A 25814-nucleotide genomic window follows, 5' to 3' on the forward strand; every position below is an offset into this window, starting at 1 on the left:
AGCCTATCCCAGCTGTTTTTGGGCGAGAGGTCACCAATCATACTGTAAAATTTCAAAGGAAGTTTTTTTTTCAGTTTTATAAACAGTTGTATTCCATATATAGACACAAAAAGTGGTATTTATGGCATTTTCAAGCCATTTGTTAGCGTTGAAAACTGTAGATGCTATGTCGAGGTCGTGTTATGGGGTTTTCCGACTTTTTCAAGTGGAAAACCAACTTTTAAGTGGGGAAAATCCGACATCCCACTATGACGCTGACGCAGCATCAGAGATTCCCACATCACTCGTCACGCGGAATGCACCGTGGGATCTCGCGATACTTGGTGGAATCCATTTCCATCATGGCAGGCAGTAAGTTGGTACTGGAAGGTAGAGTAAGTGTAAGGAGCTTCCTTCTAGGTCTCAGCGTGGTCATAATTCCGTTGATAAGATCCTTCTACGGGCATCTCGACTGGGTCTTTGACTACCTGACGGAAACTCGTGGAAAAATAGCTATTTGTTTGCATATTGCCATTGTCAATGGCCTCCTCTTAGTAATATGCAGGGGACCTCTGTACAAGGTAAGCGTAAACCTAGCTAGCGAACTTTACTGTTCCATTTTATTATTTCGTATTTTTACAATCGATAAATGAGTCAAGAACTACTGTCGACTGAGTTACGGGTCACATTTTAGACTGGTACCTAATGTTAATTGATCTGGCCACTTCGTTAATCCTATTAGCTAAAGAAGAACACCAAGCTGGTGTTATTATCGCCTCAAACTGCACTCGGCTCCTTGTGACCTACAGACATTCCTCCAAATCTAATTTAAAGCCTTTGGCAGATTTGTATGTGGCTTTACATTGAATATCAACACACATCCTTACAGTCTTGTTTGTGTAGTTAAGTGTGACATTTTACCTACAGTATCCCACGAAAGTACGCCACTCATATTTCGGCAACCATTTATTATGTCTTCTCAAAATATACTATATAAACATAATAATTTTTGGCCAAAAAGCTGGCGGTCCATTTTGCTCTGCTACAAAATGCCACAGTACATGCTGGGCTTGATGTTTCCCTCAAACCGCAGCTCTCCAGGAGCACTTACGCCGCACCAAACCATGCCACTACCACCACCATGCTTGACTGTGGGCAAGACAAAATGATCTTGGTACTCATTTGTGTTTTCAGCTTTTTAGACAGTAATGACTGTGTGTTGACTCATTTTCAATGGAGAGTAAATCTGTACCGCCAACCAAGCTGTACACTGACTACTCGAAAGTGTAGCCAAGGCTCATTTCTATAGTATTGTCTCCTTGAGAAGATAGTGTATAATAAACATGATTGCTGGAATGTGAGGATGTCCTGACTTTGGAGTGATGTTGAATGAGTTTTTTTGTTGTTGTTGTTTTAACTTCACTGTGCAAAGCTATCATTAGATAACCATGCACTATATTAAGACAAGTAAACTTTTACTTCTCCCTTCTTAGTTCACATGTACTCCAGTTTGTAGCCGTAGTTTTAACCAGTTGATTTTCTATTCATGCATTCACAATTTTCTTCAACGGTTAAACAAAAGTCAAAGTTGGAATTGAATGTCACTATAATTTAGTAAAAAAAAATGTTCAAAATAAATGTGAATTTATCTGCAATGGTGTTGATTTGAATTAGTGACACGTGCATTCGTGTTCTTTCACAAGGGTTTGTTACATATGGTGTGTGTGTCTTTGTCTTAGGTTGCTGTGAGAGCCTGCTTTTTAGGAGTTACCTTTGGTTGTGGTTTAATTATAAGTTGCACTGAAACCACTTGGACACATTTCGGCTGGTATGTAAATGACCCACATGATTTTCAGGTGTCAATTAGTTAAGAACACTGCTACATTATATGAAGGATTTTTGCCATTTTCATCAATTAAGAATATATGAATATTGGATAATAATCAAGTGTAGCAAATTGTTTATATTACTAGCAGCTCACATGGTTTTATATTGTATAATCACTTATCAGGTTGGAGCTGAACAGTGTGTTGTACTGCCACCACTCTACAGGTATATGTGCTCCTTGGCATTCTTCCATTACTCAGAGTACCTGGTGACAGCCATCATTAACCCTCGCAGCCTGTCGCTGGACTCGTTCCTGCTCAACCACAGTGTGGAGTACTCACTGGCAGCTGTCTCGTCATGGCTCGAGTTCACTGTGGAAATGTTAACCTTTCCAGGTTGGTCGTCTCTTCGTGGTTCCTAGAACCAGTGGCGAAATATAGTGTCATTTCCTCAGTCGAATGACTTTTGTGGGGAAAAAAAAACTGCCTAAATGAAGTGAGTGATTGTTTTAGTGTGTGTGTGTGTGTGTGTGTGTGTGGGGGGGGGGGGGTGTCAGGGCTTAAAACAACCAGCAACATTGGGGGAAGTGTCTGTGCTGGTCTGACAATATTATAGACCCCTAAAGATGAATGTATTTTTGCCCCACTAGTAGCAAACATGAGGTGCCCCGACTCATACATGGTAGCCAATATTTATGTTTGCAGCGTAACTTTCAACCACACTCCCCCGAGTGCTTCTTGAGCTTCCTTGCCTCGTCTTTCAGAGCTGAAGAAGCTGAACTGGTTGAGCGTCATGGGTCTGCTAATGGTGCTGTGTGGCGACGGTCTACGGAAGGCGGCCATGCTGACGGCCGGCTCCAACTTCAACCACATTGTCCAGAATGAAAAGGCCTTTAGTCACGTGCTGGTCACCAGTGGGGTATATGCTTTCTTCAGACACCCCTCCTATGTGGGCTGGTTCTACTGGAGCATAGGAACACAGGTGTGGATGTCCTTTACATGCTTAAATATCTATGTTGTCTTGGTTACTGATATAGGGGAACCACTGAAGTCAGAGAAATTAGCTTCCAGGATGCTGGGTGTTTTCATATCGCCATCGTAAAACCTCAAAAAAGCTGTACAGTTGTCCCTCACCATTTTGCGGTTTCAATCTATCATGTCTTTAAAAAAATGTATTAATTAATAAAGCATGCTGTTCCGTGGTTCAATGTAGTCGAGTAGTAAAAAATATATACAGTGGTGTGAAAAAGTGTTTGTCCCCTTCCTGATTTCTTACTCCTTTTTTGCATGTTTGTGACACTTAATTGTTTCAGATCTTCAAACAAATTTAAATGTTAGTCAATGACAACACAACTGAACATAAAATGCAGTTTTTCAATGACACTTTTTATTATTAAGAGAGGGAAAAAAATCCAAACCTACATGTTCCTGTGTGGAAAAAGTGATTTCCCCCAAAACCTAATCACTGGTTGGGCCACCCTTAGCAGCAACAACTGCAATTAAGTGTTTGCGATAACTTGCAATGAGTCTCTTACAGCGCTGTGGAGGAATTTTGGCCTGTTCATCTTTGCAGAATTGTTGTCATTCAGCCACATTGGAGGGTTTTTCAGCATGGAGCGCCTTTTTTAAGGTCATGCCACAGCATCTCAGTAGGATTCAGGTCAGGACTTTGACTAGGCCACTCCAAAATCTTCATTTTGTTTTTCTTCAGCCATTCAGAGGTGGACTTGCTGGTGTGTTTTGGATCATTGTCCTGCTGCAGAACCCAAGTTCGTTTCAGCTTGAGGTCCATGGTTCCATTTATCACAGCAAGTCTTTCATGTCCTGAAGCAGCAAAACATCCCCAGGCCATCACACTACCACCACCACCATATTTTACTGTTGGTATGATGTTCTTTTTCTGAAATGTGGTGTTACTTTTATGCCAGATGTAATGGGACACACACCTTCCAAAAAGTTCAACTTTTGTCTCGTCGGACCACAAAGTATTTTCCCAAAGGTCTTGGGGCAATTATGTTTAGGGAGAAATGCGTTTTTCACACAGGGGCATGTAGGTTTGGATTTTTTTCTCCCTTAATAAGTTTAATTTAAAAACTGTATTTTGTATTCAGTTGTGTTGTCATTGACTAATATTAAAATTTCATGATCTGAAACATGTAACAAATGTGCAAAAAAGAAATCAGGAAGGGGGTAAACACTTTTTCCACACCACTGTATACATGAATGTGTATATGTGGTTCTCTGTTTCAATGTTTTAATATAATGTAAAAAAAAAAAAAAAAAAGACTTTGGCGTATTCAGCTCTTTGAAATGATACTGCTTTTCTGGCTTTGTAAAGTCAAAGGTTGGTTAACCAGTTGTCCCTGTCCGCTGTAGGTCATGCTGTGTAACCCAATATGTACACTGGGCTACACAATAGCCAGCTGGAGGTTCTTTCGGGAGCGGATCGAGGAGGAGGAGATTTCCCTCATCAATTTCTTTGCTGAGGACTATGTGGAGTACAAAAAGAGGGTTCCCACTGGGCTTCCCTTCATCTCAGGCATCCGCGTCAACTAGGCCCAGGAGCACAACTGTTGAGTGGACTTGACTCCAAAGCAGGCCAGACCTGGTGTCAGCGTGGTCACAAATCCTTCTGTGGGCTGGACTCACTTGCTCGCGAAGACCACAGCAGCGGGCACGATGGCAAGCAAAGTGGACTGCTTTTACTTGACCAAACTGTACAATCCAGCCAGAGACCAAAATCTTTCACCATCTTTGCGTGTATTCTCGTAGCACTTGTTTGCAGTTTTGTTTGCATGCTTGGACCATGCTAGGTGCTGCTTTCTTGAACAATTAGCAGGTGTCAGAAGAGAGTGAATGGCAGCTGTATAGTAGAGGGGTTTCGCTTTGCACAGGGACATGACATGTCCAGCAGCATTTTGAGGAAACGCAAGTATAAGCCTGGGTGTCTGCAAAAAAAAAAAAAAAAAAAGGATTCCATATCGGTATTAAATATATTTAATAATATATCAAAATGATCTAGAACAGTCTTTTGGTGTGAGATAAATAATCCAAGACTGGTTACATTGGGCTAGAGTACAACATATGCGAGTCACTAGTCCATCACAGGTCTGCAACTTTAAATTGTCTGTAAAATAGTTGCTCAAGCATCAAGGCAGATAGCGATTGGACTATTTCATTACCACAGTCCCACCTGTCTCATTTCCACAAAAAGTGGATGTGATGCTGTTACTACCTCCTGTAGCCAGCTCATCGACGTAACATTCTTTTATGGTTCCATGTGTCAGTGCGGTTTATACAGAGCAGCAAATTGTAACATTATCTGCCGGGAAGGGCTGTAGTGTATTCAAGGGGCTATACAGCAACATGACAGTTCTCTCCAATGCACACAGTCAGTGAGGAACCTTAACACATATACAGTGGATCCCCGCACATTCGCGATTCAGTATTCATGGCCTCACAAATTTGCAATTTTTTTTCTGTGTGGAAAACACATCTCATTCGCCATAAGTCGCTAATAATATATTAATACAGGTAAAATACACAGCATACATGTGCCACTGTTAAAAAAGAAAAAAAGCCCAGAATTTTTACATTTATGGCTTTATGCTTCGCTAATAATGTTTTTTCATGAAGCTTTTAGATTTCACACTATTCAGCAGTCCATCTTACTTGCTGTGAGATGCAAAAGTGAAAATGATACATACCTTCAACACTGTGACTCCAATTCCATCTATTCTTCAATCATCTTATTGTATCATTCATTAGTGGGGAGTACCATTATATTTTATAATGTCAAATGTGTTTAATAAGTGAGTACAGCCGGAGAACATCAACGTCAAGCGAATATAAGAGGTAGGGATAGGAGTGAGCCGTGTGTCCAATATACATTTTTATTTCAATTACTTGTGGATTTTCACCAATCGCTGGTGGTTCCGGGGCGTAGGGTAACCATTGTGAAAAGCTGGGATCCACTGTGTGTGTGTGTGTGTGTGTGTGTATCTGCAGGCAAGAGAATAGAAAGCACAACCATGGTGACAAAATTCCAACACAGGAAGGCATCAAAGCAGCAGGGCCCAAATGACTACCTTATGCTCTGCAGTGACTATGCTTACCACTGCCCTCTTATTTACAGTACTGTTTTTTTTTGGGGGGGGGGGGGTTATTAAAAAAAAAAGAACTTAAATCTAGACTTCTCATATGTAGCAGCGTTTACAAGATCTTGGATTATACTACTTTTTGCACTGATTGTTTGCACTCATGATGTTGTCTTTATACCAAGCAGGGTTGTTGAAGTAGATGATAACTGCATTGAAACGAGTCAGGAGGTCAGTGACTGAATGGACTGTAAATTCGAATCAAGCACTGCAGGTGGAATCCATTTGATCATCCTTGCTCAGGCTAAAAAAAACATCACACTTTCCACAGTGGCTTGGAATAAATTGTCTTTGAATTTATTTTTTTTTTTAGCCTCACCAAGTGATTCTTTATTTTCATTTATTTAGTTTTATTTGTGTGCACTAATTGTGTTATTAAATTTGAAGTTTTAGTTGGAGTCATGCAATTTATTTACATAAATTCCAGTTGTTTTGGAAGTTTTGTCATTCATAGTGGCACTTTTTGACCTGAATTTGTGTGAAACTGTCAGTGTAATTAATAATTACAATAATGTAATTAACAAATTAAAATAAAGCAATAATTGAATACATCATTTAATAAATGACAGCACAACTAGAGATCGATGTCACCTAGAATCGGCAGATTGAATCGATGATTCGGCAATTGAGTTGTAAGTCATTGTAACGCATGCGCACTACAGGCTCGGTCTTTCTGCTAGCTTCTTCGTCATGGCGCCTATCGTAAGTACAACCGCGTGTCAACAATGTAATGAAACTGTTGTTTTTCGTGTTAAAAACAAAAAATAATGATTGGGCTGTCGCCATTGTTCTCTAACAATGGCCGGTGCCTAGATAGACGCTTTTAGGTGGTCTCTAAGTGTTCTTAGAGAGCACATAAGTAGCTAATATTTTGCGGCCTGTAGCTAACGTTAGCATCTTCCTGCTAGCTTACCACGTTTTGGTCTCGTCAGTCCTTTTTGGCGGCTAATGTGTCACTGCGGCTTGTGTAGACACATTTTGAAACAGCGCTACTAGTAGCTAATAAAAATGTATTTTGATATAATTTTCGAGTGAGCGTTACCTTTATGGCGTTACGATGATGTTACGTTGGCTGTCGTTTGATTCTTTACACCACAGGGATACGTTACATTCAGCAGGTAGGGACGTAGAACGTAGGGCCAAACTTTGCTTTTCAGCGGCCAGAACAATTGTATTTGTTCTTTAGTGTTGGAAAATTCATGACATTTCGATTGCCCACTCCTCCACATTGTATGCTGTGCAGGTCTCAAAGAGGGAAGTATCGTGAAAAAGACACTTGTTTCTGGAAAAAAATGCTAAAAACTTGAATTGTGTGTGCTATCGGAGTGCATGCATGTCAACCGACACATCTGCGTTTGCTGTCTGCATCACAATGACAACAAATAGTTGTCATCAACCATTGTTACTGTGTCTTTTATCACGTACCTGCCATGTAAATAAATTTGGACCGCCACAGATATATTTAGCTCTACCTATTCACTCTTGCTCGTGTATAGATTATGTCACTATCTGTGTATCTTGTTGTTGTTACAACGCCGTAAAGTAGGTGGCATCACTCTGCTTCATACCATCGCATATGCTGGACGTAAAAACACATTCAGGCTGTCCTGCACATTTTAGCCAATCAGAAACCCGAAGAAGCTACCACAGTTGACATGGTCGCACATTATAACGCTTCTTTTCATCAATATAGTGAGATATTGGATGCAAAATGATGTGTGCATCTTTAAAATCAGCGCACACTAAGATGAAGCCTAGGAAACATGAATGTGCGTGTTATAAGGCACACGTGGCGTGTTTACCTTCTTGTAGCACATTTCACATGACACAAACCAAAAAGCTCAATTTTATCTGTCCACACTGAAGCTGGAGTTGATCTCTGCAGGCATTGTTCCAGGCGGTTACTTCTAACACGTTGTGTTTTGTCCTGCTGGACGAGTAAACTGTGTTTTCTCCATTTAAAGCAGAAGAAGCAGAACACTGGTAAAGGGGGTAAGAAGAAGAAGCAGGTCCTGAAATTCACTTTGGACTGTACCCACCCTGTTGAAGATGGCATCATGGATGCTGCCAACTTTGTAAGGTCTTTTCTTTCAACTCCACGTACATGAAAGCACACTTCCATGCAGACAAGAAGTAACACGGAGCAAATGACTTCATATGCTTCCAGGAACAGTTCCTGCAGGAGCGCATCAAAGTTAACGGCAAAGTTGGCAACCTTGGTGGAGGTGTGGTGTCCATTGAGAGGAGCAAGAGTAAGATTACCGTGTCCTCAGAGGTGCCCTTCTCTAAAAGGTAACACAAGTTTGTCGGGGCCCGCATTGATAAGTAGCATCAGTCAGTCCAACACCAACCATACAGACTTCGAATGATTCAAAATCCCTCCCAGGATTCTGGTCCACCTCTTGATTTGTTTCTATCAACAGATCAAACTCTACTTCACCATCATGAAACCTTTTAAAGTAACAGTTGCTCTTTGAATCAAGTGGAACCTCGGTTATTCCGAATCAAGTTTCCCATAAGAAATAACGTAAATCCAATTAATCAGTTCCTGACACACAAAAATATGAACATGAAATACGTTGGATAGAGATTAATTGCAGTTTTACATGCGGCAAACCAAGTGAAATAAATGTATGTGATGAATGAAATGGATAAATGAATATTTAGCATGACTTGCGCTTTACTGAAGACTAGAACACACGTCCCTACGTTCCTTAAGTGGGGTACGCCGATTGTGTGTGCATCATATGACCAAATAAGTAAGTTTGATGACTGGTTTGTGCATTAAGAGTGTTTAATCTTGATCGTTTCATTTATATCTGCGTTCCAATCCCCGTTCGGCGCAGCGGTGACAACCTGTCACTGTGAGTGGGGATTCCCACGAAAATGAGACTTTGTTGGTTGTATGTATTTTTGTACTTCAGATACTGATTTATCATGATTAACCTTTCCTCTTTGATTTGGTATGAAATGAATATGCAGATTGAAACCATAGCCATCGTGAGCAAAAAAAAAAGTGATCCTCAAATTCAAGCCATTCAAACGGAGGATGCCAACGTCAGACTGGAATAAAAGATAGGCAGGATGATTACTTATCTATCAAAATGTCACCATGCAAAGTACACATTTTATTACCCGGAATTACTGTAAAGTGAATTAACCAATTATGTTCAACATTTCAAGTCAATAAAGATTAAAAAGGCGTGTGCAGGAGTAGGGGGTACAGGGCTTCGGGTCAAATGTCTGAAGGGGTACGCCACTGTAAAAAGTTTGGCAACCACCGCTCTAGTCGATTACAAACTTAAAGGCATAGTTGGGATTTTTTGACATGAACTTGCATGACATCCCCATCAGCAGTGTGGTGCATCAACAGTGACTTATCCCCCCCACTTTGTCCTGTTCTGGTCGCATTTCAGTGATGAGGAAAGTAGGTCCGGTCCGCCAAAACAATATGCGTTCAAAAGACTGCCTCACAAACATGCCTCCTCGAAAAAAAAAATCAGACCTCAATTGCTCCGTTGGTATCACTGAGCTACTGCTTATCCATTGTTGGGTGTTTTCCACAGTGTTTACCTGCGTTGATGAAGACCACTGCGACGCGAGAGAGTGAAAGTGACAGCTACGCTAGAGTGATGTTGTTAAATAAGAAAAATATCCCCCAAAAAATTGTGCAGACTTGTGATTGTCTGCGCGCTAACAACAGGAATGTTTCTGAAAGGGCCTATATGTTCCATCCTTTTCCTGCCACGGACATTAGACAACTTTGGCGTCTTGCCGTATACTGGATGCGTACAAAGTGGCCAGGATGAAACCGCGTCAGTGAGAAGGATTACGTTCCTGCACGCCCGAGACACAGGAAAGAAACGTGTTCTCTAGAGATCTGCTGTTCCAGGTAAGAACGAGCTATACTCATTTGGACAGAAGTCAAAATAAGATGGAAGAAAGTGACTAGTATAGTCGGTATAGTCGGCTTATATCTACAGCTGTCCCTCCTCTCGCTCTGTCTGCCCGTTCTAACGCCATCCGACGAAGTTTGGCATCCGTGTATTCCTGTTCCTATAGGTATCCCTTTGGCTTGGTGCTGAAAGGAATGTCTCTGCTAACTTTCACTATCCCAGCAGTAGACCATGTGAAACAGGTGATGGAAACAGTTGACAGCTGGCGGTAGGTAGCGTGCAGTGATGCCACCGGAGACAAAATAGCGCCAACTGATTGAGAGGTCTGATTTTTTTCGAGGTGGCATTGTTGTGATGCAGTCTTTTGAACGCATTTTGTTTTGAGAAGCCAAACTCTTTTACTTAAGTGGCTCCACCAACTAACGGGAGCTGCTTTCCTCATCACCGAAATCCAACCAGAACTCTGCCGATGGACTGGACGGTTAGCTGCAGTGTAAAGTTCAGCAGCAGGCACAATCATCACTACACACGCAGGCCCTGCTCACTGTCTGTTATGTGTCGCCCTTAAAGCGTTCTCCCTGCAACCTGTGTTAACTGAAGAGGGGTACACACATTGAGGTAATTTGTAGTCTACATGTACTGTATTGCTCATTGAGAACAGAGACTGCAGTAATCCAGATCCTGCTGATGTCTATCGATAAGAACAAAGGAAGCCAGATATTATTTCAGCTATGTGTCGTCTTTGGGTTTTTTTAGATCACTTGTGATCATGTGGGATTTTTGGCTTGGCAGACCAGATCCTAGACCAGTGGTGGGACAGAATCGTTGTTGTGGTTGGGAGCACACCACACACAGTACGATCCAAAGTGTTCAATGCCTGATTTTTACAAAATCTTCCTGTGTGTGGTCTGTACAGATAAAAAACAAAGCATAAGTTTAGAAAATGTTTGTGTGTACCCTGCTTAAGGAACTTTACATGACAAGGCGATACCTTTTTGTATTTTGCTACGACTTCTTGCAGTGTTCCTCACCTTTTATCACATTTTTGGCAACTTTTTTTATGCAGCTGTCTTTTTTTTTTTAAGGACAGATTTCTTTAACACTCAGTGCAGTGCTTGAAAGGAGGAAGGTGACAGATACAAGTTGTTTGTCATTCTGTGAGTGTTCTATGAACAAAAAGCATCACAACACAAAAGTGTTGATTAACAGATTCCCTGGCCAGAATCTGTCCCAATTTGAAAAGAACTATACGTTTTTCACAGAGATCGAGAGGCTGTCCACACGGGAACTTTTTCAGGTCAAAACGGCAAAGTACTTTATCGTTTCAGCCTTTCATCCGCACGGAAACTGCGTTCTGAGTGACCGGAAAACGCTGGCCTGTCACTTCGGTGTAGACAAGCCAACCACTACTTTCTGAAAACAATGTCACAAACCAGTTGCAACCCCCATCGCTGTCATGACAAGCCAACATGTCTCAACATTTCTGACATTGTTTATACTCAAAAAATGACTTGCAGAAGTTATTCAAGCTTGCCAAGCGGAAGACGGACTTGTGCACATGCATTCTTCTATAGTTTGGGGTCAAGTGGTTCTGCCTGTTTCCCGCGCAACACGTAGGTGCGCCTTGTGTATTACATCGTCTTCACCCAGTGATTCATTTCTGCAACCATCTACTTATGTGGACAGAACCTGAGTCACCAACACATGGATGTTTGTGTGGGCGCTGTTTGGCCATATAACTGAAGGCAGCGTACGAAAACAGAGGCCTATTTGTGGCACTAATTGTCAAAAACCAAGGTTCCACTGTATATAGGGGATAGGGAGAAATGCCTCACATTAAAGGTTTCAACATGAACTGTCATGCAAGTGTAGAAACCTAAATGAAAAAACACCAAGCATGTACCCAACCTCCCCTGGCTTTGAGTTTGGCACCTGTGTAAAACAACTGCCTTGTTTGTCATTTAGGTATCTTAAGTATCTGACCAAGAAGTACCTGAAGAAGAACAATCTTCGTGACTGGTTGCGTGTGGTGGCCAACACCAAGGAGAGCTATGAGCTCCGCTACTTCCAGATCAACCAGGATGAAGAGGAGGAAGAAGACGAAGATTAAGTTCTGTCACATTTTGTACATTCAAATAAATGTTTTCAGTCATGACTGGTAGTTTTCCTAAAGGTCAAGAATGGACTCCAGTCCTTGGAAAGAGGATTAAGAACCTTAAGCTACACAGAAACAAACTAGCATCAGTTTACATATCTTTATTATTGGAATGAAAATGTAACCAGAGCAATGCACAACATAGGAAAAGTAAAAGGTGGGAGGAAAAACAAAGAAAACTTCCCCAGCTCAGATTACATTAACAGTGCAGCATTGGCCCCTAACAAATATGCCATTTGAATAAATCATTCCAGACAATAGTCAAATATTGATCCACTGTGAAGAATAACAGCAAAAGGAATGTAACAAAGATCAGAACATCATGTTCCAAATTGCAACTGTATCATGTGGCAGCTGCCACAGATAAAATCATATTTATCGTCCTAACTACCAGACAACTTCCATCAGCGAGCCATAGAAAATAGAGGCACACGTATGGCGCATTGGTCCCTTCAGAGACGGAGGGTTATGCTAAAGCACCCGTAAATTTGACTTTTTCAAATACTGCAACACAAAACAATGAAACAAGTGCATGAAATTTGACCATAAAGAAAGATGGGGCTTTTTTGGAAGCACGTCTCTGGAAGAGGGCAAGTGCTTGATGTAAACTAAGATCACCTGACAGGCCAAGTGAAAAGGTTGCCAATGTTCATTTTGAACTGCTGGAACATCCTGAGAAATTTTTGAGCTCCAGTCCTTTTTTTCTTGGAAGATCATAGTGTCCAAATTGGTGGAAAAGGGAGCCACTAGTAGATGAGATGTGTGGACCAAGTGGCCATATGTCTCAAGGGAACTCAACCATCCCACTGAGACATCCCAGCTCCCTGAAAAGTGTTCTGGTCCGCTGTGGCCTCTTGTGAGAGAGGTCGAGTTGTTGCTCTGATCAAATTGTTCGAGGATTGTACTCCGGCAACTTTTGCAGTTTCTCCTGCTCGGCTTGAGTGTCCTGTCTGGCAATAATCATGGAGTGACAGTAACCCATCACAACCTGAAAAACAAGGCAAGCTCAGCAATCCAAGCCAAGAAAGAGACATCCAAGCACTTGAGAGTCCAACTCAGAGCTCACGTGTACCTGTTCAATATAAATACCATCCAGGGTCTTGACTTCCTGGGGGATGGTGGAGGATTTAGGTTTATTGTCTCCATATCCCTAGACAGATGAAATGAAGAAATAAACTGTGCAATTTGAATCGCAAGTAGGAGTCACATGATGACGATGACCCCGGCACCTCTTACCAGCTCTCCAAATGTGGGTGAGGGCCCCCAGCTGATAGTACTCTCATCCGCAGCAATGATGATGCTGCTCTTCCTATCCGAAACAAAACACCAAGTCAAACTCTACCCAAGAGAAACCTTTCAGTGTAAAAAAACAAGCATGCACACTTATGGTACCTCACATTGCAACAAGAACCATTCAAAATGACAACCGGCATGGAACAATTAGCAATTTAACCACATCTTTGCCCACCACCCATCAGGCTTTGCTGCTGTGTGTACACTCAAACACGGGTATCGTTTTCATAGAGGGGAGAGAAACGCTCCCATGAGCACGTACCCGCATGCCAGACTGCGGATTTTCCAGCCACAAAGATCCTGTACAGCTTTGGGGTACATTGTTGACTCTCTAGATGTGTTGGTTGCCCCCCAGAAGAAGAGACTCCCTGCAGGTACAACAAAGATTTTTTCCATTTTGTCTTGCACATAATGCATGAAATCACGGGACTTTTACTGGGGAAAGCTCTTTTATTAGGGATGCACCGATCCTCATTTTCACTTCTGATCCGATCCGGATACCTGAATTTGGACATCTGATACCAGAGCTATGTTTGCTTTATGCAACCATGCCATAAGAATATCAGCGGATGTAGCCGTCTCCACACAGGCAATCAGCCTGCCTTCACAGGCAACACCACACACTTAACTCTGTCACTCCCAGCCATTTTTCACAAGACAACCCCTCCAGTACCGGCCAGTTTAGACGATTTTGACTCTTTCAAGGCACGCAGAATATTGTGTTCTATGTCTATATACAAATGGAACTACCAAAAACAAAAACATCTTTCATCAGGGGGGGAAAAAATGTTTCTAACATAGAACAGTTTCAAGAAAATATCGGTTCTCAAAAAAGAAAAAAACATAAAGGCGTAAAAAAACAAAAAACAAAAAAAAAAGGCGTAAAACAACTGCCTTGTCAGCTTTTTTAATTAAAAAAAAAAAAAAACACACACATTTCAAGAATAACTTTCACTTTGACACAATTTTGTTTTGCTTTTGGAACAAGCTCAAATATCTAAAACTAACACAAAAACTAACACAAAAAATGGTTGTTTTACATCAAAATAATTTGTTTGCAAAAGTTTTCACATTTGGAACTAAACTGTGCGCGTGCATGCCTTAAAGTTTCCCTGCACGCTCTTCCTCGTCCTCCTTGCTGTTGAGTGTGTGAATACGGTACATGTGAAAGATCCATGCTGCGCGTCTGCCACCTTGTGGCCGTTTTTATGGCTTAAAACTGCAGTGGCAGTGACTTCTTTAAGTCTGCAGTTGCGTAATCACCTCTTTTTGCCTCTAAGCTTAAGACGTATGAATACGTCTTTGAATGAGTTAACATATAATTTCCGGGTTTCTACATTATCATTAATGTTGATTTGAAATAAGGCTGGAATGATCTCTACAAGCAAGTACGATATTGTGGTGACCAAGGAGCTGTGTCTAGTGTTAAGAGTTTGTGTGGCCATGAAAGCATCAGGCGGAGCACTGTTTTGTTTGTGTGTGTGTGTGTGTGTGTGTGTGTGTGCGCGCGCGCGCAGCGCAAGTGAGGAGGACGGCTGCAGTGCATGTGTGGGGACAACTACGTTTGCCAATATTCTTGAAGCACGTCAGGCTCGTGAGTGTCGTCTACACGTTACGAACGTGAGTGTGCGTTACCCATCTCGCTGACAGCGAAGGAGCATTGGTAGCCTGTATAGATCTGACTGGCTCCTCGACCGGGGAAGTCAAAGAGTTTCACCAGGCGGGGAACCATCTCGTCTTTCTGCTCGGTGTGTCCCAGACGCCCGTAACCTCCAAAACCCCAGCTGAACACTCTCTTCTGAGAGTCCAACACCAGCTGCACAGAGACACGGCAGTTCGATGCTGAATGTACCATCCAGAAAGTAGAACCGTGACACGACCTCTCACCGTGTGGTTGGCTCCGCACGCCACATCGCGGACCACCACGTTGGGCACAGGCATGATCTGACCGTCTTTGGACTTCTCAATGAAGATGGCGACGCGCCGAGGGATTAGTTCACAGTCAAACTCTATGCGCTGGGCACGAGCTATGAACTTACCATCACTGTTGTGTCCTGCAGGATACACGGCACAAACACACACGATATACACAAGCATCCTGACACACTTCTTAGCTAATGCATCAAGCTTACTGAATTCATAGGCTTACCAAGCTGTCCGTACTCAGGGCAGCCAAAGGAATAGAGGTTGCCTTTGCAGTCCACCACCATGCTGAACTCTGCACCACACGACACTTTAACCAAGGGTTGGCCATTGTAGGAAATCTGGACAGAGTTAATAAACTAATCTTAGACTCTCTCTCTGTGTAGCAGTAAAACTGAGTGGGTACTCTTAGTGTGTGTGTGTTCTTAGTTGGTACTTACAGGGGCTGGGCTGAGGACAGCATCAGTCTGGCTGCCTTGCCCAAGCTGACCCAGCTTGTTTTCCCCAAAGGAGTATGCAGTGCCATCCTCTAAAGACATACAGTCATTAAAAACAATATGTAGTACACAGTTTACAACGTGCTTGAGGCAACAGCAGTACTACTGACTGACACACCCTATGTATGCGTTCCCCATACATTCATTTATGTGTGTGTGGCGCCATAAATGGATATGGCGATTCCTGCTCGCCCTCGCTCAAAAACACATAATGAGACTGTCTGCGCAAGAGAATAAGATCATGTAGCACGAGGGATCGGCGTTGCCAAATCAGTGACAATATTTAGCAAGGAATCAGACACCTCTAGATACTCTTTTTCAAAAAAGTGCCTTGCAACAAATCTCGTAAAGAGGGAGACAACAGAGGCTCTCAAGGGTGATAACCCCGGGTAGCGGTGGGCCATTTAGGCAAAAATGTAAAATCGGGATTAATTGAACCTCCACCCTCGATTTGAGTTCATGTATGACTGGATAATGGATTATCCCACTCAAGTACTTATTCTGTAATATTTGTATACATTTTGAAACAAGTGTGTCCAACCAACTGACACGGAATTCCTGAAGCGAACAAGCTGCTCGCTTTGTACCGTCAACGCCACAGACTTTGCGAATGTGCCGCGGTTTGATTCTTCCGCCACGTTTCCGTGTAGTTCCGTGTAGTGTAGCAGTCAGACTGGATGGGACAGTGTCACGTGTTTAGTTATGATAACCGACGCTGCAGTTTCAAGTCAACTAGAAGTTCTGAATGTCGGTTTTCCAATTCATCGCCTAGCCGAGGCAACCTTCAAAAAGAGCCATTCTGCCTTCTTTTCCAGTCAAAAAATAAAATACAAATAATAGTCAGGAGCCGCAAAACATTACAGTGCTTATAAACTTTGTAAAAATGTTAACCTTTTTTAAAATGTTACCTGTTACAACCACAAAATTCAACCTACATGAGTAGGCCTACTCTGAAATTATATAAACACTCTGTGCGTCTTACTCAGTGGTTCCCATATATTTATTTAATATTAAAACTAAATGTCGCCAAAATTAAATATTATAGTGCTTTTCCACCTCCAGGGCACTCAAAAAGCGCTTGCACATTTACCAACGGATGACGCAGCATCAGGAGCAACTGGGGGTTCAGTATCTCGCCCAAGGATACTTCGACACATTCACAGCAGGACGGAGGATCGAACCCGCAAGCCTCAGGTTGGGAGACGACCACTCTACCACCCGAGCCATGCCCAAAATCTGCACATCAGTGTTTGCTCAACAGCGTTTATGCCTGCACTGAGCCGTCATCACTAACCATTCTATTGGTCCTGTCCTTGACGGTCATCACATCTTGTTTATTTTCTCAAAAGCGACTAGCGACAAATGTAAAGACTTTTCCTGACTGTCATTGGGAGATTTTCTGGCATTTGGAAACGTGAAAGCACGTATTGTTCCGAGCAGTGAGTGAGCCTCTCCTGGAGTCACCACCTCGGCAATTAGCTTGTCACGGGCTCCGAGCACATAGCTACAGCACGCTTCTCCTTATAGAACGTCTTGCTATGCTCCCGTTAATTACACAAATCAAAACTCCCTCACTTTTGTTCCCGTCCCACACAGTGAGACTCACTGCATAAACTAGCCTGCCTCACCCGACCTTGCTCATCTAATCAGCAGTCACAACACAGTCTAGATGCATTCACTGACTTTTGGTGAGTCAGATATTTCACATTCATTTCGAAAATGCACATTTCCCCTACTTCAGTGTAAAAAAAAAAAAAAAAAAAAAAAAAAAGTAAAAGAAAAATCACTGCGCTCGGCGAAGGGAGCCGCAACAAGGAGGCAGCCCAGGTTGCCGACCCCTGGCCTAGCCCTAGCCCTTGGGTTGGCTAAGGTAGGTGTGTGTGTGTGTGTGTGTGTGTGTGTGTGTGTGTGTGTGTGTGTGTGTGTGTGTGTGTGTGTGAACAAAAAAAGACAAAAATCAGCAACAGATAAAACTTCTAAGCATATTTTCTCTCCCACTACATTATTCCTCTCATACAGCGTCCTTTACAATTTCCTGTAATGCTAATTAAATGACGCTATTACACCCGTCCCCAACCGACCACTGCCACAAATAGATTGCAGTCCTATGGGACACCCTGCCCTATAATTGTCATGAGTTCAGCAGAGGTTGTGATGTGTGCTGATGTGCACATGTACCTGTGAGTGCCATGGTGTGATTACGGCCGCAGGCTGCCGCAACAATCACAAGCTCAGCCAGGCCCTCAATGAACTTGGGAGCATCCAGACGTTTGGTGTCTCCATGGCCCAGCTGGCCTTTGTCATTCCGACCTGCAGGAAGAATTTAAACACATCTAATAGATTTCATGTTGCAAAGAAGAAAAACACAGACAAACGTGGGATTTTCCAACATAAAATATTTATTCCAAGAAGAAATGATATTCTAACAAATCTTTTAACGATTAAACACATTGTTTAAACATGACAACAGACTAAAAGATCCTGTAGCATACTGGGGTCTATGTTCATGATGGATATTTCACTAAACTTGTCAATTTGTAAATATTTTTAGTTGAATGGGAGACTATGAATGTTCTGAACTTCTGTTTCAATGTCAGGAGTTTCCCCAGTGGGGACGTCTACATGGATATCGCTCAGTGTCCCATCGCTGAAGTTTTCTCCTTTGCCCACAAACTAAGCATTTCATGCCGTTTTGCCTCATTATGCAATTAACTAACAGATCTCGTCGCCACTGAATGGATTAATATGGCCATCTCCAGTCTAGGTATGGTAATGCAATAAGCACAAAGCTCATTATTTAGTGACTTACCCCAGCTCCAAAGCTTGCCCTCAGTAGTTATGAGAAGACTGTGAGCCGCGCAGGGACCGGATATCACACTGCTGACCAGAACGTCATTTAGACAGCCGTAGCGGTGTGGACCCCACAAATTCTGGCCCAGGTTGCGGAAAGCCGCTGGAAGACAATATTTCACAATGAAATCTATTGAGCAAGCAAGCAAGCAAGCCTTGACTGAGCAGACTCAAACATATTCAACTTAAGAGGTTCTTTGCTACGCATTGCTGCTTAGATCACCAGTGACATTTTTTGGCAGTACTGCTCCGCAAACAACTTCCTGTTTCCTCTCCATGATGTGTTTGTCAGGCATCTCCAAGTTCAGTTTTAGTACACAGCTAACTTTTCTTTATGACAGCTAAGAATGTTAACTCCAGCCATTTTCTATGCCGCTACTCCTCATTAGGGTCGCGGGGGTATGCTGGAGCCTATCCCAGTTGACACAATTCTTAAAAATAGCCTGTGCGATGAATAAAGGTTTTATAATGGCTCACGTTTGAGCCTCAAATGCATGAATTCTCTTTACATTATGTGTTGAGGGGAAAGATAAAGCTTTGAAATGACAACTTGGCTTTCAATGAGCATTGCAGAATTAACGCTGTCCAACTGTGGAGGTTCTACAGTGCGAACCACAGATTTATAAGCAGTGTACAAAAAGCAGCATGATTTTACACAATGTTAACAAAATGTGACACATCCATTATGATTTATCCTGTTGACCTATTCTCTTAGCTTTTAACAGTTGAACAGCCTCTTCACATAAACTATGCTTGCGTAAAAACTTTACAACGCAATGTGATCAGTGTAGCTCAGTCTAACCTGAAACCAGAAATGGATCCATTTAGTTGCTGTCTAAGCATTCCCAGTCGAGCCCGCCAGTTATGGCGTATCACCGATTAATCAATACTGTTGAATGTGTAACAGTTATATTAACTTTTTTTTGCTGCGCGGAGATTATGTTGCTGCGTCCCCGTGCGTCTCTCCGGGCAGCTCCCTGCCCGACTACATGGCTACTACGACCCCTCTGACCAAAGGCTATTATTATCAAAGACTATTATATGGTGTTTTAAGATGAAATAAAAGATATATGCATGTGTACACAGCATCCCACTTCACTTCATATTTCCATGCAGAGGCTCATACATTCACAACTTAATGTCTTCATTAAAAAGCATTTTGAAAATGTAATGTAGTTATTTAGTTGGTATTATTTAGTCAGTATTAGTTTCGTATTCAGCAATGGGATGCATGTTTTGATTATTTCTTATTTCGTTTGTAGTCAAGCTTTCCCCCCACTTTTTAATGTTTCCTTCAGCATTTGTTTATGAGCGGTTTGCAAATACTCAGTGGCTGCAGACAGAACCTTTCAATAGCTCGTAAATATGACTCATTGATATTGGTAGGGTGTTTTGTGAATAAGCTTTTTATAAACACAATGTATTAGTTTAGAAAACATCTCATATTAGTCTATGCAATATCACTTTCAGCCCAATGTAGCCACTGTTTTGTTTTCTTTATTTTAAATTGGTCAAATCTAGTATGAAATTCTATGCCAATGACCAAAACCGCACTAATGGATATATTTTCATTTCACAGGCAGCGGGTAAGAGTAAGGTGTGCAGCCACTTGACAAAAGACTCAGGCATTACATTAGATGCAACATCTGCAGTGCAAAGTCAGCCAGGGCTCCAGCACCAGCAAAGCACACTACAAATTCGTGGCAACACTTAAAAGTAAATCACAAAGATGTATGTGCTTATTTTGACCGTCTTACAAATGTAACTTCCTCATTTTCATTTAGTAGTCTTCTGCTTATTTGTGTTGAATCGTATTTTGGGTATTGTATGAATTTATGGTCATGTACAGTGTATGTATCAATACTCTTAATTCATATATCGGCCAATACTGTATATCAGTTACTGTATCTGCCAATATATATCTCATATCATCTTTCTTCGGCCCCAAAAATCGGTCGGGCTCCAATTACCAGGTTTGTAAAATAAATTATATGAAATAAAAAATATATATATTCTAATATGCATTATGGTGATCTATGGCATTCCTGTGTGCTGGAAGATATTGGCAAGAGGTGTGACTGTGCATGCATGCGGTACATGTTTTGACATGTGCAAGTGAAAAATGATAAGTGCAGTATATCAACCCTCCAAATGCAGTCTTTGTCTAAGCAGCTGCTCCAAATGAAAAGCAGCCCCCCCCCGCCGCCCACCCCAATCACAACAAAGCACATTTATGTGCCAGACAAGGCAATCCACCGCCTGCAAACACGTCAATAAGTCTTCTGCAGGGGGAAGGGTGTCCACAATATGCATACATATGAATAGACATTAGTGTCACAATCATTTCATGTTATTGCATTGGTTCGGCACCAACCGTATGCTCCCTGTGCATCACAATGATTCCATTTTGAATCTTGAAATCATTTTATGCTCTTTTCTATGTTAATTACTCTTTGCAGAAATACCATTCTTGGGAAAAACACCAGCTCTACCCACTTAAGGTTTGGCAGCTCTGTTTAACCTAGCAAAAAACAGATGAGATTAGATTTTGGAAGAGACTTTAGGTGTGTAGCTAAGAGATTATTTCATTCTTTGCAGACACCTGCCACTACCCATTCTGAGAAAGACAAATAATACACAAAGCCCCAAAGACCAGACAACTTGGAATTGGACTAACATTGTCATGTGTGCCTCAAAGCAAATCAAACGGCATGAATTTACCCCACTAGGTATCAGTTTATTCAGCCAGACTGAATAATGGTGGTAATGCACACCAAAGGCTTGGGCCAAATGCCAATAAACAAGATAAAAGGAGACTCCTTTTAAATATAATGTCCAGCATTAAGATTAGTTCAGTGACATGCCACCCAGAGATGATGCGATGCTGACTGAGGGAAGATTACGTGTCATCAGTTATCATAAAAGGTAGTGTTTTGTTTTTATATGTGTTGCAATTAACAAATGAAATTCAAGTTACTCGTGTGTCATTAAACGTTGAGTGCTAAAAGTGTTGGTTTTTATTATTATTATTAACAACATACAGCGGTTAACTTCTACACTGTCAAGATTTTAAACTGTTACATTGCATTACTTTAATCACTGCAGAAACAATTATAGGTTCTGAATAATTGTGTCTTTCCACTTACAAATGATAATAAATCATATGGATGAATGAAGCAGGTTCATTTATGTTGTGGTACCACCAGCCATTAATTATCATTTGTCAAACCACAAAGTGTTGCCAGGTGTTCAGTACTTGTCCACCAGCTCTGTGATGTTCAGTCTGTCTACAAGAGGTGGGAGCAAACACGTTTTTCCATGTCTCAAGTCAAGTAGAGTCGAGTCTCAAGTAAAGATGTGCAAGTCCAAGTTTAGTCTTAAATCAAGACAAGATGAGTGAAGTCCGAAGTCATAGGCTTGACATTTTCCGGTCCTTACAAGTCATAAGCACTGTTTAGTGTCACCCAAATAAAATTCCATTTCAAAATGTAACAATATACAAGAGATTTTGCACCACCTTTTTGCCCTCGTTCATAAACTCATGATAATAACGCACCGGGTCTGCCAGAGAACAAGAGGAGAGCAGGAGGGATCGGGTTACCAACTTTGCATATTTGTCACAATATTCAGCAAGTAGTCAGACCCCTCTAGATACTAGTTAAAAAAAAAAAAAAAAGCCACTAGCTACAAATTTTGGCGACTGACATGAAAACACAGCTCGCTCATCTCAACGAGCAGTGGGTGCTGCTGTGCTCCCCCTCCCCCCACCTAAAAGCACTCAGGCGGCTGAAGGCTGAATTATGTTACAGTGAAATCACTACACCAGCCCCTTGATCCATTTATACTGTACATCTTCAGCTGGGGGCGAGCGTATAACGTGCAATTCTCCAACAAAACGCTAAAGGTTGCCTTTCCCTGGGAGTGAGCAACCACGACTCGCTAGTCTCTTTGACTAGCTGATGTACTTCCCCAGTTCTGTGCGACCACGGGAAACTTGTGCATGACAAGTTTGGACTCTACTACAACATCTTTTTACTGCCACACGGCTGACATCACTCATGGTCCTCGCTACTTTGATAGCACGTGGGCTCTGTTTGGTCGCTGCTGGATAGACATGCTAGGTCTGGAATCAACAGCTCGTCTTGGAGTGCCAATATCAGAGATTTGAGATGCAGGCCAATTTTTTTTCTGCTGATAAATATTGAACTGGGACATCCCTATTGCAGAATGCAGCAGCCTGCCTGTTGACAGGAACTAAACACCAGGACCACATAACCCCTGTGCTTGTGGCTCTGCAATGGCTCCCAGTGAAATTAGGGGTTATTTTTAAAATGCTGCTGTTTTTAAATGTTTGCACGGACTGCCCCTGCTAGGTCTGCAGATAAACTGCTCCTGTGTGTCCCCCCCGCTTCAGACTCACCACAAGAACGGACACAGCCTTTTCTGTGGCTACGCCAAAACTATGGAATAGCCTCCCCTGCACATCAGAGGTGTACAAACACTCAAAAGCACTTTAAAATCCTGCTGAAAACCCATCTTTTTACACTGGCTTTTAACAAAGACTAAACAAGAACATTGATTTTTACTTTGTTTTAAGTCTTTAGCTACAATTTGCTGTGTTGCCATGGTATATTTATTTATTGTTATTGTCTGTTTGGCTTGTGCAGCACTTTGGTCAACCCAGGTTGCTTTAAATGTGCAATAGAAAATAAAGTTTGACTTGACTGTCTTTTGTTATGGCGGACTTTTTGGGAGGGAAGAACCAGAAATGATGTATGAAGAAAAGCCAACCAAGCACAGCTCTGTGGTCTGCGTCGCCGTTGAGCAGAGGTCAGAATTTGTTGGAGGTGCACGTTATGCTCCACCGGAGGATTTGGAGGCAGAGCCAGAAGCCGTTGCTTACGCAGGGGCATAATTCATCCGTGAGTTTTGTTTGTCACATTAAAAAAAGAAGAAAGTTCATTTAGAGTTCTAAACACATTTGTTTTGCCTTTCATGTTTTTTGCTCACTTCTTGTAAATGTGTCTCAGCCAGTCATCCCCCTCCCCTGCAACCCACCGCCACAAAAGATTGCAGTCCTGCGGTAAGCTTAAATGTATCAAAGTGGCTCCCAGCACCGGTGGACAGCCCTACTCTGGGAAATAAAATATTTACCTTGTTGTTTGGGGACTTCTTTCCTTCCAATCAAATCCCAGTTTGTTGCTCCAAATATGACCAGCTGACCTTTAACCTTTGGGCATTCAAGTTTCTGTGGAAAGGACAACCCAATTTATTGTCAAAGTTACATGAATTGGCTTAAAATGGCGTGAATTTCAAAAGGAAATGCAACAGACTCACTATTTTCTCTTTCACATCATCGGCCACAGTAACAGGCTGCAGAGTAGACTTTGTGGAGGGTTTGCCCGGCTTCTTGTTGTTCTCCTGCTCATCGTAGTCAAACTCATCATCGCTGCTGAAATCTCTCTCTTTTCTTTTGCCACTCGCCCTCTTTTTCTTCATTCCTCCATTTCCAGAAACATCTGTCACCTTCTTGCGTGGCATTTTCACTCAGTATCTGTGGGAAAACCAAGAAGTCATGATCAACAAGCTGAAACTCGTCACCTATAAGCACTGTATTCTAAAGTAGACAACAGTAAACACGTGGTATCATGTCACATGACGGTGACATGTGTGACATATCTGGTGTTTTGGTCCTCACCAGGACATCTGTCAGGCATGCTCGGTCCCCGTTAGGTCCTAGGCTGTGTTCACACTTGACTAAATCGTACTAGCAGAGAAAAACAGACTCAAGTCTATTTTAACCTGACCAAAAATGACGTGTGTGAACGCACATCGAGAGATGGCCCTCGGTCCTTCAGCCGGAGAGACTCTAGTCCTGAGTGAGGCAAGTGTGAACACCGACCGCATTAAAAAGGGCAAAGTCCTTCGATCAAGTCATGTTGTTTTGGATGTGTGAGGTCAATTCACCAGACACATACACCGTCGCATTAAGGCATGACTTTATGCATAACATTTACTGAGACCATTATTTGATCTACTGCCAAAATACATGTGTGAACACAAACCCGACCACACTTAAGTGACCACCAAGTTACTCTTTCAAACCAGAGTTTTGAACTGCAAGTGTGAACGCATCCTCTGTCCCCCACCGTTTTGTCCTCTACTATGTTCACACTTGACCCAACAAACCACACGAGCGGAGCAAACGGACCAAAAAATGAGAAGCGTGAACGCAATCTTATGTCCATCTTGCATTAAATTTCCTTAGCATTTACCTTAAATTGACAATAAAATGTTGTTAAACTCTGCTTCAAACTTTTCTTGTCATTCGCAGAGTGTATGGCCACTTTTATCTAGGAAATATGATATAGCAATCACACTCGGTCCAATAAGCGACAACTACGGTTAAAAGTTAACGAGCAGATTTACAGGAGACTGCTCATTTTGATACACAAGAAGTGTCCATGAGAGTTGGTACTTTCACTTAAACTAAAGTTTACTTTGTACCGGTCTCTTTCATCGACAACCATCAAGATGGTTTGATGGCAGCCAAAGTCCTAAACGCAGCAATCGATATTACGTATGCTAAAAGCTCACAGACACACAATGCAACAAAGCATATAGCGTGTGAACGTGTAGCCGCTAGCTTCGTGAAGCCAAGCACTGACGCTCTTTGTTCGCTTGGAGATTGGCTAGCAAGCTAACCGAGCCGCCAATTCGTCAAGTTTTATCATGAGCCTCCACATAAACACCCTCTGTAAAGTTTAGTGGCAGCTACAGAATCAACAACTTCTCTTTGTCCTCTTAACGAAGTACGCCAGCGAACATTTTAAGGGATATTTAAGCTAACATTACCTCGTTAAGCTAACAGACTCAATAAAGACATCATGTACGTGAAACAATGCCGCAACAAATAAACTTTATAAACATTTTCAAGACGGGATATTTTTCCCATGTAGAGTAGACGGGCGCGCGTAGTTTCTCGAAAATGTTACTTGTCATTTTCAGAGTGTAAAATAAATCATATACCAGCGATTTCCTGATTCAGCAGCTCTCCGTCCGTGTCCTCTTTGATTGATGTGAACAAAAGAAGCTGCAGTCTGCTTCCGCATCACGTGATCTCTTGCCCATACTCACCATCATATTTATACTATTTCCAGTATTTTTGGACACTTTCACAACATTACTGCGCGCACATTCACTCATTTGCGTGTATTTGATTGCACTCCAAAGTTCAC

The 25814-nt window shown here is 42.0% G+C and overlaps 3 protein-coding genes across 4 annotated transcripts; 2 read left to right on the top strand and 1 right to left on the bottom strand.

Moving 5' to 3' along the window:
* The first annotated feature begins 334 nt into the window (after window positions 1-334).
* icmt (isoprenylcysteine carboxyl methyltransferase) lies at window positions 335-6497 on the top strand. Its single transcript, XM_054798391.1, has 5 exons — window positions 335-560; window positions 1719-1807; window positions 2032-2201; window positions 2570-2787; window positions 4182-6497. The coding sequence occupies exons 1-5, from the start codon at window positions 342-344 to the stop codon at window positions 4359-4361; spliced, it is 876 nt and encodes a 291-aa protein (XP_054654366.1). The 5' UTR covers window positions 335-341; the 3' UTR covers window positions 4362-6497.
* Window positions 6498-6609: 112 nt separating this feature from the next.
* LOC129188785 (60S ribosomal protein L22) lies at window positions 6610-12013 on the top strand. 2 transcript variants are annotated; one of them, XM_054789793.1, is made up of 4 exons: window positions 6610-6664; window positions 7927-8037; window positions 8130-8254; window positions 11824-12013. In XM_054789793.1, the coding sequence occupies exons 1-4, from the start codon at window positions 6653-6655 to the stop codon at window positions 11966-11968; spliced, it is 393 nt and encodes a 130-aa protein (XP_054645768.1). In that variant the 5' UTR covers window positions 6610-6652; the 3' UTR covers window positions 11969-12013. The 2 variants fall into 2 exon arrangements, with proteins under 2 accessions (XP_054645768.1, XP_054645777.1); XM_054789802.1 differs by having other exon boundaries at window positions 6625-6664; window positions 7930-8037.
* Window positions 12014-12098: 85 nt separating this feature from the next.
* rcc2 (regulator of chromosome condensation 2) lies at window positions 12099-25755 on the bottom strand. The gene is made up of 13 exons (XM_054789781.1): window positions 25606-25755; window positions 23914-24130; window positions 23731-23824; window positions 18536-18679; window positions 17905-18036; window positions 15670-15758; window positions 15456-15570; window positions 15194-15360; window positions 14942-15122; window positions 13569-13674; window positions 13250-13322; window positions 13086-13163; window positions 12099-13001 (listed from the first exon to the last, which is right to left on the bottom strand). The coding sequence occupies exons 2-13, from the start codon at window positions 24115-24117 to the stop codon at window positions 12897-12899; spliced, it is 1488 nt and encodes a 495-aa protein (XP_054645756.1). The 5' UTR covers window positions 24118-24130; window positions 25606-25755; the 3' UTR covers window positions 12099-12896.
* Between the last annotated feature and the right edge of the window lie 59 nt (window positions 25756-25814).

This window comes from Dunckerocampus dactyliophorus, chromosome 1 (assembly GCF_027744805.1).
Source record: "Dunckerocampus dactyliophorus isolate RoL2022-P2 chromosome 1, RoL_Ddac_1.1, whole genome shotgun sequence".
Lineage (NCBI taxonomy): Eukaryota > Metazoa > Chordata > Actinopteri > Syngnathiformes > Syngnathidae > Dunckerocampus > Dunckerocampus dactyliophorus.

What these genes read in the sequence shown, in the direction of transcription:
- icmt (XM_054798391.1), top strand. Translation starts at nt 342, where the DNA reads ATGGCAGGCAGTAAGTTGGTACTGGAAGGTAGAGTAAGTGTAAGGAGC. An exon ending in ACTTGGACACATTTCGGCTG is followed by an intron (nt 1,808 to 2,031) that starts GTATGTAAATGA and finishes ACCACTCTACAG; the next exon opens with GTATATGTGCTCCTTGGCAT. An exon ending in GGAAATGTTAACCTTTCCAG is followed by an intron (nt 2,202 to 2,569) that starts GTTGGTCGTCTC and finishes CTCGTCTTTCAG; the next exon opens with AGCTGAAGAAGCTGAACTGG.
- LOC129188785 (XM_054789793.1), top strand. An exon ending in TCATGGATGCTGCCAACTTT is followed by an intron (nt 8,038 to 8,129) that starts GTAAGGTCTTTT and finishes ATATGCTTCCAG; the next exon opens with GAACAGTTCCTGCAGGAGCG. An exon ending in GAGGTGCCCTTCTCTAAAAG is followed by an intron (nt 8,255 to 11,823) that starts GTAACACAAGTT and finishes TTTGTCATTTAG; the next exon opens with GTATCTTAAGTATCTGACCA.
- rcc2 (XM_054789781.1), bottom strand. Translation starts at nt 24,117, where the DNA reads ATGCCACGCAAGAAGGTGACAGATGTTTCTGGAAATGGAGGAATGAAG. An exon ending in CGTGCGGAGCCAACCACACG is followed by an intron (nt 15,123 to 15,193) that starts GTGAGAGGTCGT and finishes GTCTCTGTGCAG; the next exon opens with CTGGTGTTGGACTCTCAGAA. An exon ending in CACCCACATTTGGAGAGCTG is followed by an intron (nt 13,164 to 13,249) that starts GTAAGAGGTGCC and finishes TCATCTGTCTAG; the next exon opens with GGATATGGAGACAATAAACC.